Genomic DNA, 12,563 nt, shown 5'->3' with positions numbered 1-12,563 from the left:
ATTCTGCAAAATCTTGAAGAGCGTCAAGAAACATGCTTAGTTTCAAATGAAAAGACAATTTTGGTAAAACTGATTTTTTGTAAAAAAAAAAAAAAAAAAAAAATACGAAATGTGGCTTATCGTGTTCTTCCACCGTAAACTCTGTACGCGTGTATTCATTACACTTTCAACAAATATTCGATACACCATAAAAAATCGCGTAATCTCGCCGGAATGTTAGGCGTGTTTGGCGTGTTTACAAAGCTCGAGGAATGTTTCACGACGCACCAAGCCGACTTACTCGTATCCATTTCCCCTTCGCTCGCTCAATCTCTTTATGGCTCTTCTCGATTCGCCATCGATGAAAAATCCACCTACTCTTGCCTCTCACCCTCGCCGCCGTCCACCCACCCATTTTCGTAGTTAGACCTGCAGGAACCCTAATGGAGAACGGCTGCTGTTCGCCATCCATCAAATGGTCAGGCAACCGCGAAGCAGCCAAGGTGTCGGCTCGACTTTCCGACCGCCCCACCTTTCGACCCGATCAGAACGATCTATTCTTCGCGAATGCTCTTCACGGGAGATCGCCAGACGTTCTATTGCCATAGGAAAGATAGATCATTTCGCAGTGGGTCGTTTCGTTTATCTAGTCGAGATCTAAACGAGAGTCGTTCTATGCTGAATCCCTATATCGAAGGACGATTGTTCTGTCGTGACGCTATGGAAGATACGTTAGACTGAAATGGAACTAACTCACGGTATACGTATATCGTAATTAAATTTATTCTTTTCAATAGCAGCTGATTAGCATCGATAGGAGGAGTATAATATTAAGAGGTTTTAGTGGCAGTACTTGATAATTAGCTGAATGTAAATGTGCGAATTGTAATGGTAACGATGTTTATTATTTGCTCTTCCCAGTTTCAGCGAATTAAATTACAATATGCGTGAGTAAGAGTTAAAGATTGTATCTGGCAAAAAATTCCCAACTGCTTGAATTCCCTACAAATCATAAGAAACTAATCATTTTACTGTATACTAAGAGGCTCGAGTAAATGCCTCAGAAAAACAACTTCATTAACTCATTTCCACTATCTTCTAAAAGGAAACTCCTTTTAAGAAGCCGATCCCTAACAATCATACTTCTTCGCAATTCTGCCAGCAAGGCAAAAACAATATCGTTACTTGAACGAATCGAGTCGCTGACACGCGGCCTATTTAAGAAGGAAAAGGAAACGAGCCATGAATCGTGACGCGTAACGAATGGGCCATTTTACCCATTATTAGTACGCACTTGTGGAAGCACCTGTTACCATCGTCCCTGAGGCCTGTCCATTGGCGCGCCTTGTTTACCCCCTCGGGAGGATTGCGAAAGGGATCGAGCGAAAATGATTAATAGGACTCGCCTCTCATCTGGGGCACGTGGAATTCACTTTTAATTGAATCGATTTTATAGAATAGTTTGCGCAACGAACGCGCTCTTTCAACGCGTGGCTATTCAATTAGCGAATTCTTTGTCGATCTGCACGTGTCACTGTACCGGTCAAATGACTCGGAGACGACGATCGGTCTCGGACGTTTAAATAATAGAGAAGTAACCTCGTGGTCGCGACGTTTATTACCGTGAACAGAAATATCTCGATCCTGTAATCGACGCGATTAAACTTTGAATGGCATTTATGTGATGGTTGGCTGAGACGTTCGATGCCGGACGAAGTTTAACAGCGATTACCGCCGGCATTTATTACGTTCGTGAGGCGTTTGGTATTTCTGTCGGGCAGTCGGAACCCCGATACGCGGGTTACTTACGGGCAACCAACTTGACCGGTTGTTCGTTGACGATACGATAGTCGAGATGGTCGAATTACTGCTTTGGCTAGACGAGAAAAACTGGCCGTTGAGCCTATGAGAAAATTTATCCAGCTTTAATGTAAAAGGATCTTTCTTGTTACCAAGTATTAATAGGATTTTCTTCCTTATTAAGGAAAGATTAATAGGAATTTCTTTCATCATTTCTTTCGTATTTAGTTATGAAAGAATTCGATGATCCTGGTTCCTGAATAGCGCAGATTAGAACTTATAATTTTATTACGTTCTTTTGCTATACTTTGTAGTCTTTACATCGAAGTTTGCGTAATCGTTATAAAATGCAAATTGCGATTATATTAGAAATTTTCTTACGTTCGTACTTTAACATTCGATCCATTCTTGACGTTTGTTTGAAGATGACGATTGGAATGTCTGTAATTTCGTAATATCTGGTTACTTTGAAATTTTTGGAAAAATTAAAGAGAAAACAGTGTTTGTTATGGTCATTTTTCTCTGCCTTTCAATTTACAGAGTTGATTAGTATGACAATTCATAAATATGCTGCCGGTCATATGTAACAGGATACGTCTTGACAGTTTTTACAAATACTATAATTAACCATAGACTTTCTCGGACGAAAGAGCGTGGTGCTTCTGCAACTTTGTTGCAAACACGAGCAAACCAACAAACAATGAGACATCCTCTGGAATCCCCGCACGAAGATGGTAGAAAAACGAAGGGAAAAAATAAAAGGAACGCTTTCTACTGTCTCCGAACCTGTCCCGATCTCTTTCGAACCCCTACGTCAGGCGCAATCCCACGAGTACATAAATATCTGCCTAGCATATTGAACGGTCATATTTCATGGGGAGGCAAAAAAAGCGAACGTCCCTCGGAAATTCAACGTCTCAATCCGTCTCTGGGATCTCGTCAATATTCCGAGCGGTCAATTAAGGCATGCCTCCCAGATGTCCCTTTCCGATCCTGCACATACACGTCGATGGAGTTGTTGTCCACCGTAGCGAACATTGCACACGAGGTGATCTTGCATCGCGTTTATCCTACCACCATGTCCTCCTTCTCGGTTATTGCAACATTAGTTCGCTAAACTAAGATGGTTGAAAACGCGAATGGCTAAAATGACGCGCTACGATGAAGTTGATGATAATTGATATAAATGAAGAGGACGATTTAAAAGCGTAGGAAGAAGAAAGTGTTAAGAGGAGTATTTTAGACGTTTAGACGTCGTACCATAATAATGATAAATTTAATATAAAGAATATTAAAAACTTAAGTTCAGTGATAATACATGTAGGGTATTGAAAATATGTCGAGAAAATTGTAGGTGAAAAATTTAATCGATTAAATGTACGAAGAGAAAAATCCTTGGCAATAATTGTCTTTGAAATCCAATTACCTTTTCGCTATACTAAAGTACTTCTAAAAATTCAGTCACGCTAACGTTCTTATTAAGATATTTTTCTTCTTCTTCTTTCAGCCTCCATAAATGTTATCAATGGTGGAATCTTTCAAATTAGATACTTTATCCCACATTAAAGTTCTTCCAATAACTTCCTTATTAGAAGCAATATTTGTTTCTCGTCTGTAATCTTCGCGAGCCTTGTCAATAATCGAGTCGAAATTCATTCGTTTCCCGTACCAAACTTTTAAAGATCCAGTGCCAATAACTTCCTCATTGGACAGAAAGCTTTCGAAAAACAAATCAAACATGCGGCGTTCGTAAGCCTTATCTATTTCACTCTACACATCAGCCATCACAACTCTATAAAGGCACGAAATCAAACGAGTTATTCCACAACGTGCGCAATAAAAGGTGCGACAAAATTTATCTCGTTTTACAAAATTCTAATGGTTAGTTCACGGCAGCTTGTAGCCGACGAGTAGAAGCCATAAATCGGGAGATATAAAGGATGTAAATCCGAGTACATACCAAGCCTGAGCTCGGCTCTCGATAGCTGCACGATTATAATACACGGTGTGGTAGCGGTGTCGTTAGCGAACACATGTTTCTTCTTTCGAGAAACGATACGCGTCCTTAACACGGGTAATCCGGAAGATCGACGGCGTATCAGGCGCCTACTTAAAGGGAAAGCCATGGCTCGAGCTGATAGAATTAATGCGTCCTGATCAAAGACCGACCGCCTCCGTAAAAAAAAACCCAGTCACGAATTTCGTTAATGCAAAAGCGAACGTGACTGAAAGCGCACGAGATCGGTCCCGCTTCGCAAAAACTTATTTCCGATCGGCGTGACCGCGACTGCTTTTTACCGAATGTCCAAAACGATGTCTTCGTTAACTCCAAAATTGCATTCACGGAGACTGAGAAAGGAAACAAGGGAGGAAAGGACCGTATAACGTCTGTCGTTTGTACTCGTTATAGCTATGTCATTAGTGCTGAATGTGGGATGCGAGTTGAGAAGGTATTCGATATGTGGTTTTCGACGATATATCGTTATATTGTTAATTTTAATGTAAATTGTTAATTGGAATGAGAATAAAATATCCCTGTGTTTAGTAAATTTCTGGAATAGCACGTTATTATTTGAACGGCACAAATGGAACACACAATATGCCACGTTTCTTGCCTTTCGTAGAAGAGCGATTTTAAAATTCAGTTACCCTCTCCGATGCTTGAATTATATCCAAGTACTGATATTCTCTTTGTTACAAGTCAGGAAATTAACGAAACAGAAAAGTAAGATGCGGAAAATTAAACAAATAGAAACAGGACGAAAGTTAGTAATACAAAGAAACGTGCTCTAATAAACTAAAATAAAATGCATTGAAAAAAATAAATTTCATGGAAATTTATTTTCAATGAAACACTTACATGCGATAAGAAATGCTAAAAATCTCAAATGTCAAAATAATAAAATAAATTGGGAAAGAAATTAAAGTTTGACAATCCTTCGACGTATTGAGATAAATCTTCACGACTGAATAATTTTCCACGCGGTATAAAAGTGGCTCCGCATTCCAAAAAAGAATCCTCCGAAATCCAAGTGATAAACAACACGAAACTTCGATTAAATAACTCTTTTCGGTTCATAAGACGAGGCAAATTTGACAAGTTATGTGATAACTCATCGCTGCAGTCGCTGCAAACATTTCAATTTGCCTGGCAAAATCTATGTATTCCCACAGTGTTCAGCGAATGCGCCATGTTAATTGGCGCTTCATTTCCAGCTGCGATTCACGCTAAAAGCTCACAGCGATAAAGTGCAACGATTAACTCGGCACGGAGTATAATTTGGCGAAGAAAAATGTCGCCTGTCGCTCGAATATCGTACGGCAATAACGTGTCGAATGTATTTTCTCCGACGAAATAAAAAATGATAGAAGAAAATCATGAAGAGTGTCTGCACACCGGCGACACCACGTAGGTTACAGTCCCCTAATGGCCACGAACGTATCAACCTCCCCTTATCACGTTAATGGAAACCTTTATGGAGACCACTTTAGGTGATATCTCTCGAAATTGCGGCACACCGTGGAATCTTGGGTGGTTATCTGCCTGACGAGTCGCGTCTTTAGGTTCCGAGCATGGACCCCTTTTTAACTCGAGCATTCGATACGTTCGAAGGAAATCGCTATTTATTGCTTTTCACCCCGCTAATTCGCTGACACTTATCTAATTACGGCGTTAAGTAGAGAAAGCGTGTTTTGGCTCCGTTAGCCCGTATCGTTATAGATGATTAAAAAGTGATATATAAACTGGACAAGTACATTGTTACGCGTTAATGTATTTTGAAAGAGGAATTCTATTCAAGTTTGTTACGATACGTAATAGAGAAATTCGTATGTTCAAGCGTACTGTCGCAACGATGATAGAATAAAGGATGTACGCTACGCACTTTTTCGCCTTTTTCTCCAAAATCTTGAACTTTACCAAACTACATCTTGATTGCAACTCACTGACAAGCAAGATTTTTCATTCGTACGTTAGCCAACGATCTTTCTACGAGTCGTTCTCCAATATACAAAGCATCTTGAAAGTCGAAGGCACGTCGACGAGTACCGATGTTGAAGTTCAGTCGTATATCACGAGAAGAGGATCACGCGTGTGGTCCAGAAAAGTGTGCACCGGTAATAACTAGGGACGTAATAAAAGTAAACGGGAAAGGTCTTCTTGCCAAGACGAAGCAGGCACACGGCGATGTGGGTCAAGCATCGACATCGCCAGGAATCAAGAGGAATCTCGTTGTTACACGCGCCGGTGCACCTACACGCGCGTTCCCGAAAGCAACGTAAATATTTCCTAGCGGAGCTCGTGCTAGAACGAGGCGGGATTTAAAGAGTTTCCTTCTGCTCGAGTGGGAAGAACGGTACTTTCCAGGTACTTCGAGTAAAAGGAACCCTTCGACCGATCGAGCAGCCACCCACGCGGTCGTAAAACCTGGCGCAACTTTACTTTCTACTTTTCTAGGCGGCCTCAATGATGTACACGCGACCAGGAAGAGTTCTCCATTAGGATTCAATCTGAAAGGTATCGTAACGCGGTGTACGCGTGTCTTCATACTGGTTCGTGTTGGTCGAACCGTACGATCGATGTTCCCAGGCTAATATTTGACGTTCGTAGTGGTTCTAATGCGTCTTGTACGAATATAGCCGAAAGATTGAAAATGTTTAAGAGCGAGACATTTTCTGAGAATATTGCTCGTTCGAGAATTTTCTAATCTTTCGGTTATGAATACTTTAAAAAGGTCAAGTAATGTAACTTTGGCAGAGTTAGAGGATATTTCATTTTCAGTTTCTAGCCATACAAACGAATACACGGAACGATGAAAGCACTTCGTATAAATTATTTCCAAACTGCACTGTGTTTCGTATCGTCTATTACAGTTCTACTGTAAACATATTTTCTTTGCACATATTTGCAACTTTAAGATCGCTAAATTTTATTCGAACATTATCGGTTTTGTGTCTATAGTTTATTTAAACGAAATTTTTTTTTTTTTGCTACAAATGTTAAAAATTTAAAACGCGAAAAAACATAGCTATAGCAGCTAGTAACTAATATCAAATTAGTTGCATATTTATACAAATTGCTTTCGTACCATCGCAGTAAGTATTACGTTACTTGACGTTTAAATCTCGTTATAATTAGTATATATATAAAATAATTTTTGTATACCAATAATATGAAAATCGCAAATGGTTTAAGCGATGTTTCAGGAAAGGACAACTCACTTTTTCCTTTGACAAATTCGGAGCTGAGATCCGCTGACACATTGTAGCTACCGGCGACGATCACTAGAAGAAAAGTCACGCCGAGGAGGTTGCAGGTCGACAGCGTTCGTGGCCCGTGTCGGTATTCAAACATGATGAGCTTTCATGCCCTTTACGAACCCATGGACCTTGCCAAGGTGATCTCGACAATGATTCCCACTTCTTCGTGCTCTCTTCGACTGTCACGAACAAGGAGAATATAGGAAGAGTCTCGAAGAAGCGTTTCCGCTGCTGCCATCGCTGTCTCTTCACCGTGTTACTTGCATGGTTTGTGTCACGGGACCTTTTCACGTCTGTAATACGAATAATTCACCATTAGAGTTTTCGAAATTCTATATCCTATTCAAAAAAATTCACGGGATTATCATAAAGAATTTATAGTTTCTTTATTTAAGAATATAATAATTTTTTAATGTTTGGTATCGTATCAAGTTTAGTGTTTTTCGTAGAGGTTTAGTCAGATATCGTAGTTTTACTATTTTTAGTACGTTTATTCAAAGCTACGATCACATGTTGTCACACGGGAGCGAAAAGTCCTTTTATTTGGCCCTTGGCTAAAATGTCTAACGCTTGATAACAGTGCCCCATCCTTCGTTGGAGAAATAATAGAGAAATGATAATAATAGAATATTTATAGTATCAACTGTAGCGGCACGTGAGTCATAGGACAATTCGAATCATGTTGTTGTTTTGCCTCGGAGTATTAACACCGTTATGATATACGAAATGTAATAATAAACAAACTCCGGACAAAACGATATAGCCGCTACGCGCAATCGTTGACCGAAGTCGAATTTAAACTTTCCGGTACTCCCCCGACCAGTATAAATAAACAAACACGATCGTTACAACAAAGAATTAGTATCGAGCGTTCTTATAGCGAGTTAGTATCGAACAATCTTATATCGAGCGAACGTACGCACTACCTTGTATACGCATATCAAGCAACACTTAGCGAACGACGACTAACTCTGTACTGTGAACTGTTTTAAATATATTGACTACACTAAGCATCAACTCGTCTCATCGCTATATAACCGACACCTTTAATCGTCTTCCATACAACGATTTTTATCTTAAATCTAAATACATTTTTACATATTTGACTAAAACTTAGAGTTATTAGGTAATATTTAATTGAATTAAGCCCAAGACACTCGAACGAATCGGTACATCTGTTCTCACGAACAAATTTAACGCATAAAGCGGTATTATCTAACGCGACATATTCGCGTGATTTTTCCCGAGAGTATTCAGCTTTCCAGGACACCGTATGATCAGCATCGATTCCCATACTCGGGCAGCGTACCTCGATTTGGAAATAGAGCACACCGATCGCGAAAAAACGTCTATTCGCCTTTTACGCCGGCAATTGTTTTGTCGTCGCCTCGGCCAAAGGGCTCGCCTTCTTTCCCTTCCTCGCCAAAGGTCTCGTGGATTGTTTCGAACAGATCCAAAGAAGAAGAAGAAGAAGAACAAGAACAAGAAGAAGAAACGACAACGTGACGAAGAGGAAGAAGGATGAAGAATAGAGGACAAGGAGAGCAGAAGACGAGAGAAAAGAGAGACAATGCAGCGAACAGCAGGTGTCTGCTCTTCCCTCGCCCCTTTTCTCTCCCTTTATTTCTCTCTTTCTTCATCTTCCTCCTGGCCGTGACACGATCTTATCCCGGAGGCCCTCTCACGGCTCCTTCTTTGTTCTTTCGCACTCCCCGCAGAGTGGCGAACACGGGTTGCCTTATTCGGCCGTGACGGCCAACGATCAACTTAAACAAATGACGTCGACTAGGGTTTCGTCGAGTCCTCCCTTCCAAGCAGCAGCCTGATTACCACCAGTCTCGTCTTGGTCACTCTCACCCCTTTCTGTCGCTCTTCTATTAATTACGATCCTCCGCTGGCCGATTACGGTTCAGTCGTTCAATCTCGAAGTCGATGAGCGACCGTTCGATCGTGTCGATCGTGATTGTCGAGCATTCCTCGCGCTTCGTCTTCGCTTATTCCCTCGCTCTTCGTTTCTTGCACGAGCTTCTTTCTCTCGGCTCTCCCCTTTCTAACTAGCTTCCCATCTTTGTCCATCTCGCTCGTAGAAGCGACTATCGTCGTGGTACCAGGCTGTCTGCCGATGAGAAAGACGTGGGACGTCTTGAAAGCTGAGGGCTCGAGACACGTTTGGTTAAACTAGCGCGAATATTTAAATTCATCAGGGTCATCCGGGAGCCAATTGAAAATCCTGGTTCAGGATCTAGATCGTCGTGCTACCTATCCGTATTGGCATTCTTTATACGTACGCGACAGTTAGACAATCCTCTGACAGCGTAGTAAGTAGATCACAGATTGAAATTAGTAATATGAATATGACTAAAAGAAGAAGAGCTAACTAAGCACAACCTCGTTTCATCTACTATCATAAAGAATACCGAATTTTGGATATTTTATGTATTCTTGCATATTTTGTATATTTTATGCACTCTTGCATCATGAAATCTTCCATAGGTGTAGAAAAATCTAAATACAACGTTGGAGATGTGAAATTTACTGTACTATATTTGTGTTATACTGTGAAGAAGTTCGATCAATTTCGTAGAGCAAGGACGTTTACTTCCCGAATATTTGTCGTATTCAATTTCATTTCTCCTATTTCAATATACGCAACAATAGCGGTGGAAGGTTATAAATTGCTTGCAATTACAAAGTAGAATACCCGCTTATCGAGCAATACTCTCCTAGAAACCTTACTCAGAGGCTCGTGAAAGCGGATCGTATCAATCAGACATCTGCGATCGCCTAGCTTTCAAGATCTATTAAGTCCTGTGCCAGTTTCGTCCTTACGAAACCATGTTTCTTATTAACAATGTTATTCCCTCTTATTCTAAGATATTTCTCCGAAACTGTTTTTTTTTTTTTTTTTTTTTTTTTTTTATATCAAACAAGCTTATCAGCCTTCGCATAGTACGTTACTGTGACCTCGTAGAATCATTTCGAAATAACCGCCACAGTACGTCACACCGAGAAAGGATTAAGAACTCTTGTACACGTCCATTGGATTAATAACGTAACAAGATCCGCGTGATCTTTTTTTAAAATGTTTTCTCACCACGTTCACGGCGATACTGTTCGATTTGCCAATGCGTGCTCATTTTGTCAAAAATCGTGCGAACAAATCACGAGGAACGAACCGGTTTTGTCTGTACGTTCCGGTTGACAGGGTAACTCTGGTTAATAGTCGGACACGTTATTAGCGGCTAATTGCACGTTTTGTCCCGATTGTTAATGAGTTCGAGCGCATTTTGATTGATCGTTCGTTGAACCTCGACTGTTTCGGTGCCATTATACAGCGCCACATACCATTGTTTGCACCTCTTTCAGAAACTTTCCAACTGAATGCAGAGCTTATTGGATAGACTCGTTGGTCCCTTTTTAGGGCACCTCCTTCGTTTAGGGCTATTCAGAAACTGAAGTAGAAATCCGAGGTGTTCTTGTTCTTATTGGCCACGTCGAAAGGGTTACACTTCACGTACTATATACAAGTTGGATCGTTTCATTAGCAACGAGAGTTAGAAACTTGCTGGTGAACAAGATGCAGGATAATGCGTATTTGTAACGACGAGTTTTTTCGACTAAGTTGAGAGAAGGAAGAGAAAGTTTCGCAATTATGCTCGTAGACGATCTGTATTCTGGTGATTCATACTTGCAATTTCGGCCACGCTTCCAGTTTGCGCGTATTTTAATCTTTTAATGGCGTATAAGACATTTTACAATCACGTCTTATTTATAATTATAAAACTGTTTATCAGTCAATTATCACTTTGTTATTTACGAAGAATATGATTAAATATTTTCTATTTAGATTTATTTGAAAAAAATTCTTTAAAGATTGTTGTGTGTTGAAAGATTGTGAAAGTCATTTCATACTTATGCAACAGTTCAATTTATTATTTACATTTCTCCTTTGTTTATCTGCTCCTCTCTATTTGATTACAATTTCTGTATTTATATCTTCAAGTTGACTGTTTACTTTTTCCTAATGTTTATTCGTATCACCGACTTTATACATCGATTTGTTTGCTTATCGGACTATTTGTTTATATTTTCGGATCGTTTGTTTAATGTTTCAAGTTACGTTCTTCGATTGTTTGTACACAATGGCGAACACGTACAACATATGTACATAACCCAGTAACTATGCAGAAACACACCTTCGTGTATCGTTTACAAGAAAGAAGTCGTAAAGTTTCCACTCGAACATAACTAACGTTGGTTATTTGTTATCTCCTGTTGGAATAAAACTCAGCGTTGCTGCATTCGACACGTCTGATCGCCACTATCATCCGTTGACATCGACAGAATCGACTGAGCAAAATTTTTCTCCATGAAATCGAGCAAAATGCATTTGTCATTGTTGTATCGAACGAATTGACACGTCGATCCTTGCCACGGTGACTAATCAACGGGGTGTGTCGCCCATGGTCTCGTTCGTTTGTCCTCAGAGTCTCGATTCCGCTGGTATATACATTGAACCAGGCAAATGGAAATGCACGTGGTCGTCATGGTCGTGTATCACGATATCGCGGGCCTTTCTCTTGTAATTACTCGAAAGAGAAAAAGCTTTGATATACACGTCCCGAATTTTGATATTTCTGTTCTGTGCGCGAGAAATTGCTTGGTTAACGAGGCGGTTTAACTGGTTACTGCAGAAGGTTGCGCGAAACACGCTCCTGATATCTTTCGAGATAGAAAAGAACATTAAACCTTGTTGGCTATCGAAAGCAAATATACCGTATCACGCAACGTAAATTAATGAGTTTTATAGATCAATAGTTGACAATGATTAACAAGGAGGTAAAATTAGTGACAGCCTATACAAATTGACAAAACATATTTTCATAATTTATTTCAGAATAAAAGAATAGCCTATTATCTTAAAACGTAATAGCTCTTTTGGAATAATGATCGGTGTAGAGTGTATTAAATTACAAATATTTCGAAGTGTTTTAATTCGTCGTGTCACGAAGGCAAAATAAATGAAACGTTGACGAACATCGCAGTCTGTCAGATTCGCGATACATCGTGGTGTCGACTGTTTGCAAACTAGTGTCATCCAGTACAGTCGTTTTATTAATATCAACGAGGAGAGATTAAGAGGTGTGGTGTGGTTCGCAGACTTGCCAAAATAAAGATATCGTAAGATAAATAAACCTTGAGTTCCTGCAATATTGCATTTATATCATATCACCGCGGAATTTCTCATCGAAGCAATTTACTCCTTGTCGTTCTCAGATAAACTTCAATTTCGTTTCGCAATTTCAATTTCAAACTTGTTTCTTTTTTTTTTTTTTTTTTAATATTGGGTTATTGTGCAAATCCTGATCGCAATTCTGTGATAACAACGCTGTATACGTTGATATAAATCACGCTAGCACTGCTTCAAAGGAGACAAGAATCAAATGCTTTCGAGATCAAATGGTACTGAGATCGTAAAAATTTCAACAATTTCTTGTTTCGACGATAAATCCGAAGATTTTTAT

The 12,563-nt window shown here is 39.8% G+C and overlaps 1 protein-coding gene across 4 annotated transcripts in view; it reads right to left on the bottom strand.

The window, feature by feature from the left end:
- The window catches only part of LOC126876531 (epidermal growth factor receptor), a 172,889-nt gene that overhangs the window by 24,733 nt on the left and 135,593 nt on the right, over positions 1-12,563 (bottom strand). For 3 of the 4 annotated variants that reach the window (XM_050639389.1, XM_050639384.1, XM_050639398.1), the window contains exon 2: positions 7,000-7,331. The exons of the other annotated variant lie outside the window; for it this stretch is intronic. In XM_050639389.1, coding sequence (XP_050495346.1) covers positions 7,000-7,132 — 133 coding nt within the window. In that variant the 5' untranslated portion in view covers positions 7,133-7,331. The remainder of the gene's footprint in view (positions 1-6,999; positions 7,332-12,563) is intronic. 4 annotated transcript variants of the gene reach the window in all.

This window comes from Bombus huntii, chromosome 2 (assembly GCF_024542735.1).
Source record: "Bombus huntii isolate Logan2020A chromosome 2, iyBomHunt1.1, whole genome shotgun sequence".
NCBI classification, from domain to species: Eukaryota; Metazoa; Arthropoda; class Insecta; order Hymenoptera; family Apidae; genus Bombus; species Bombus huntii.
The sequence above is the reverse complement of the archived record's forward strand: the minus strand, read 5'-3'. Positions and strand labels throughout refer to the sequence as shown.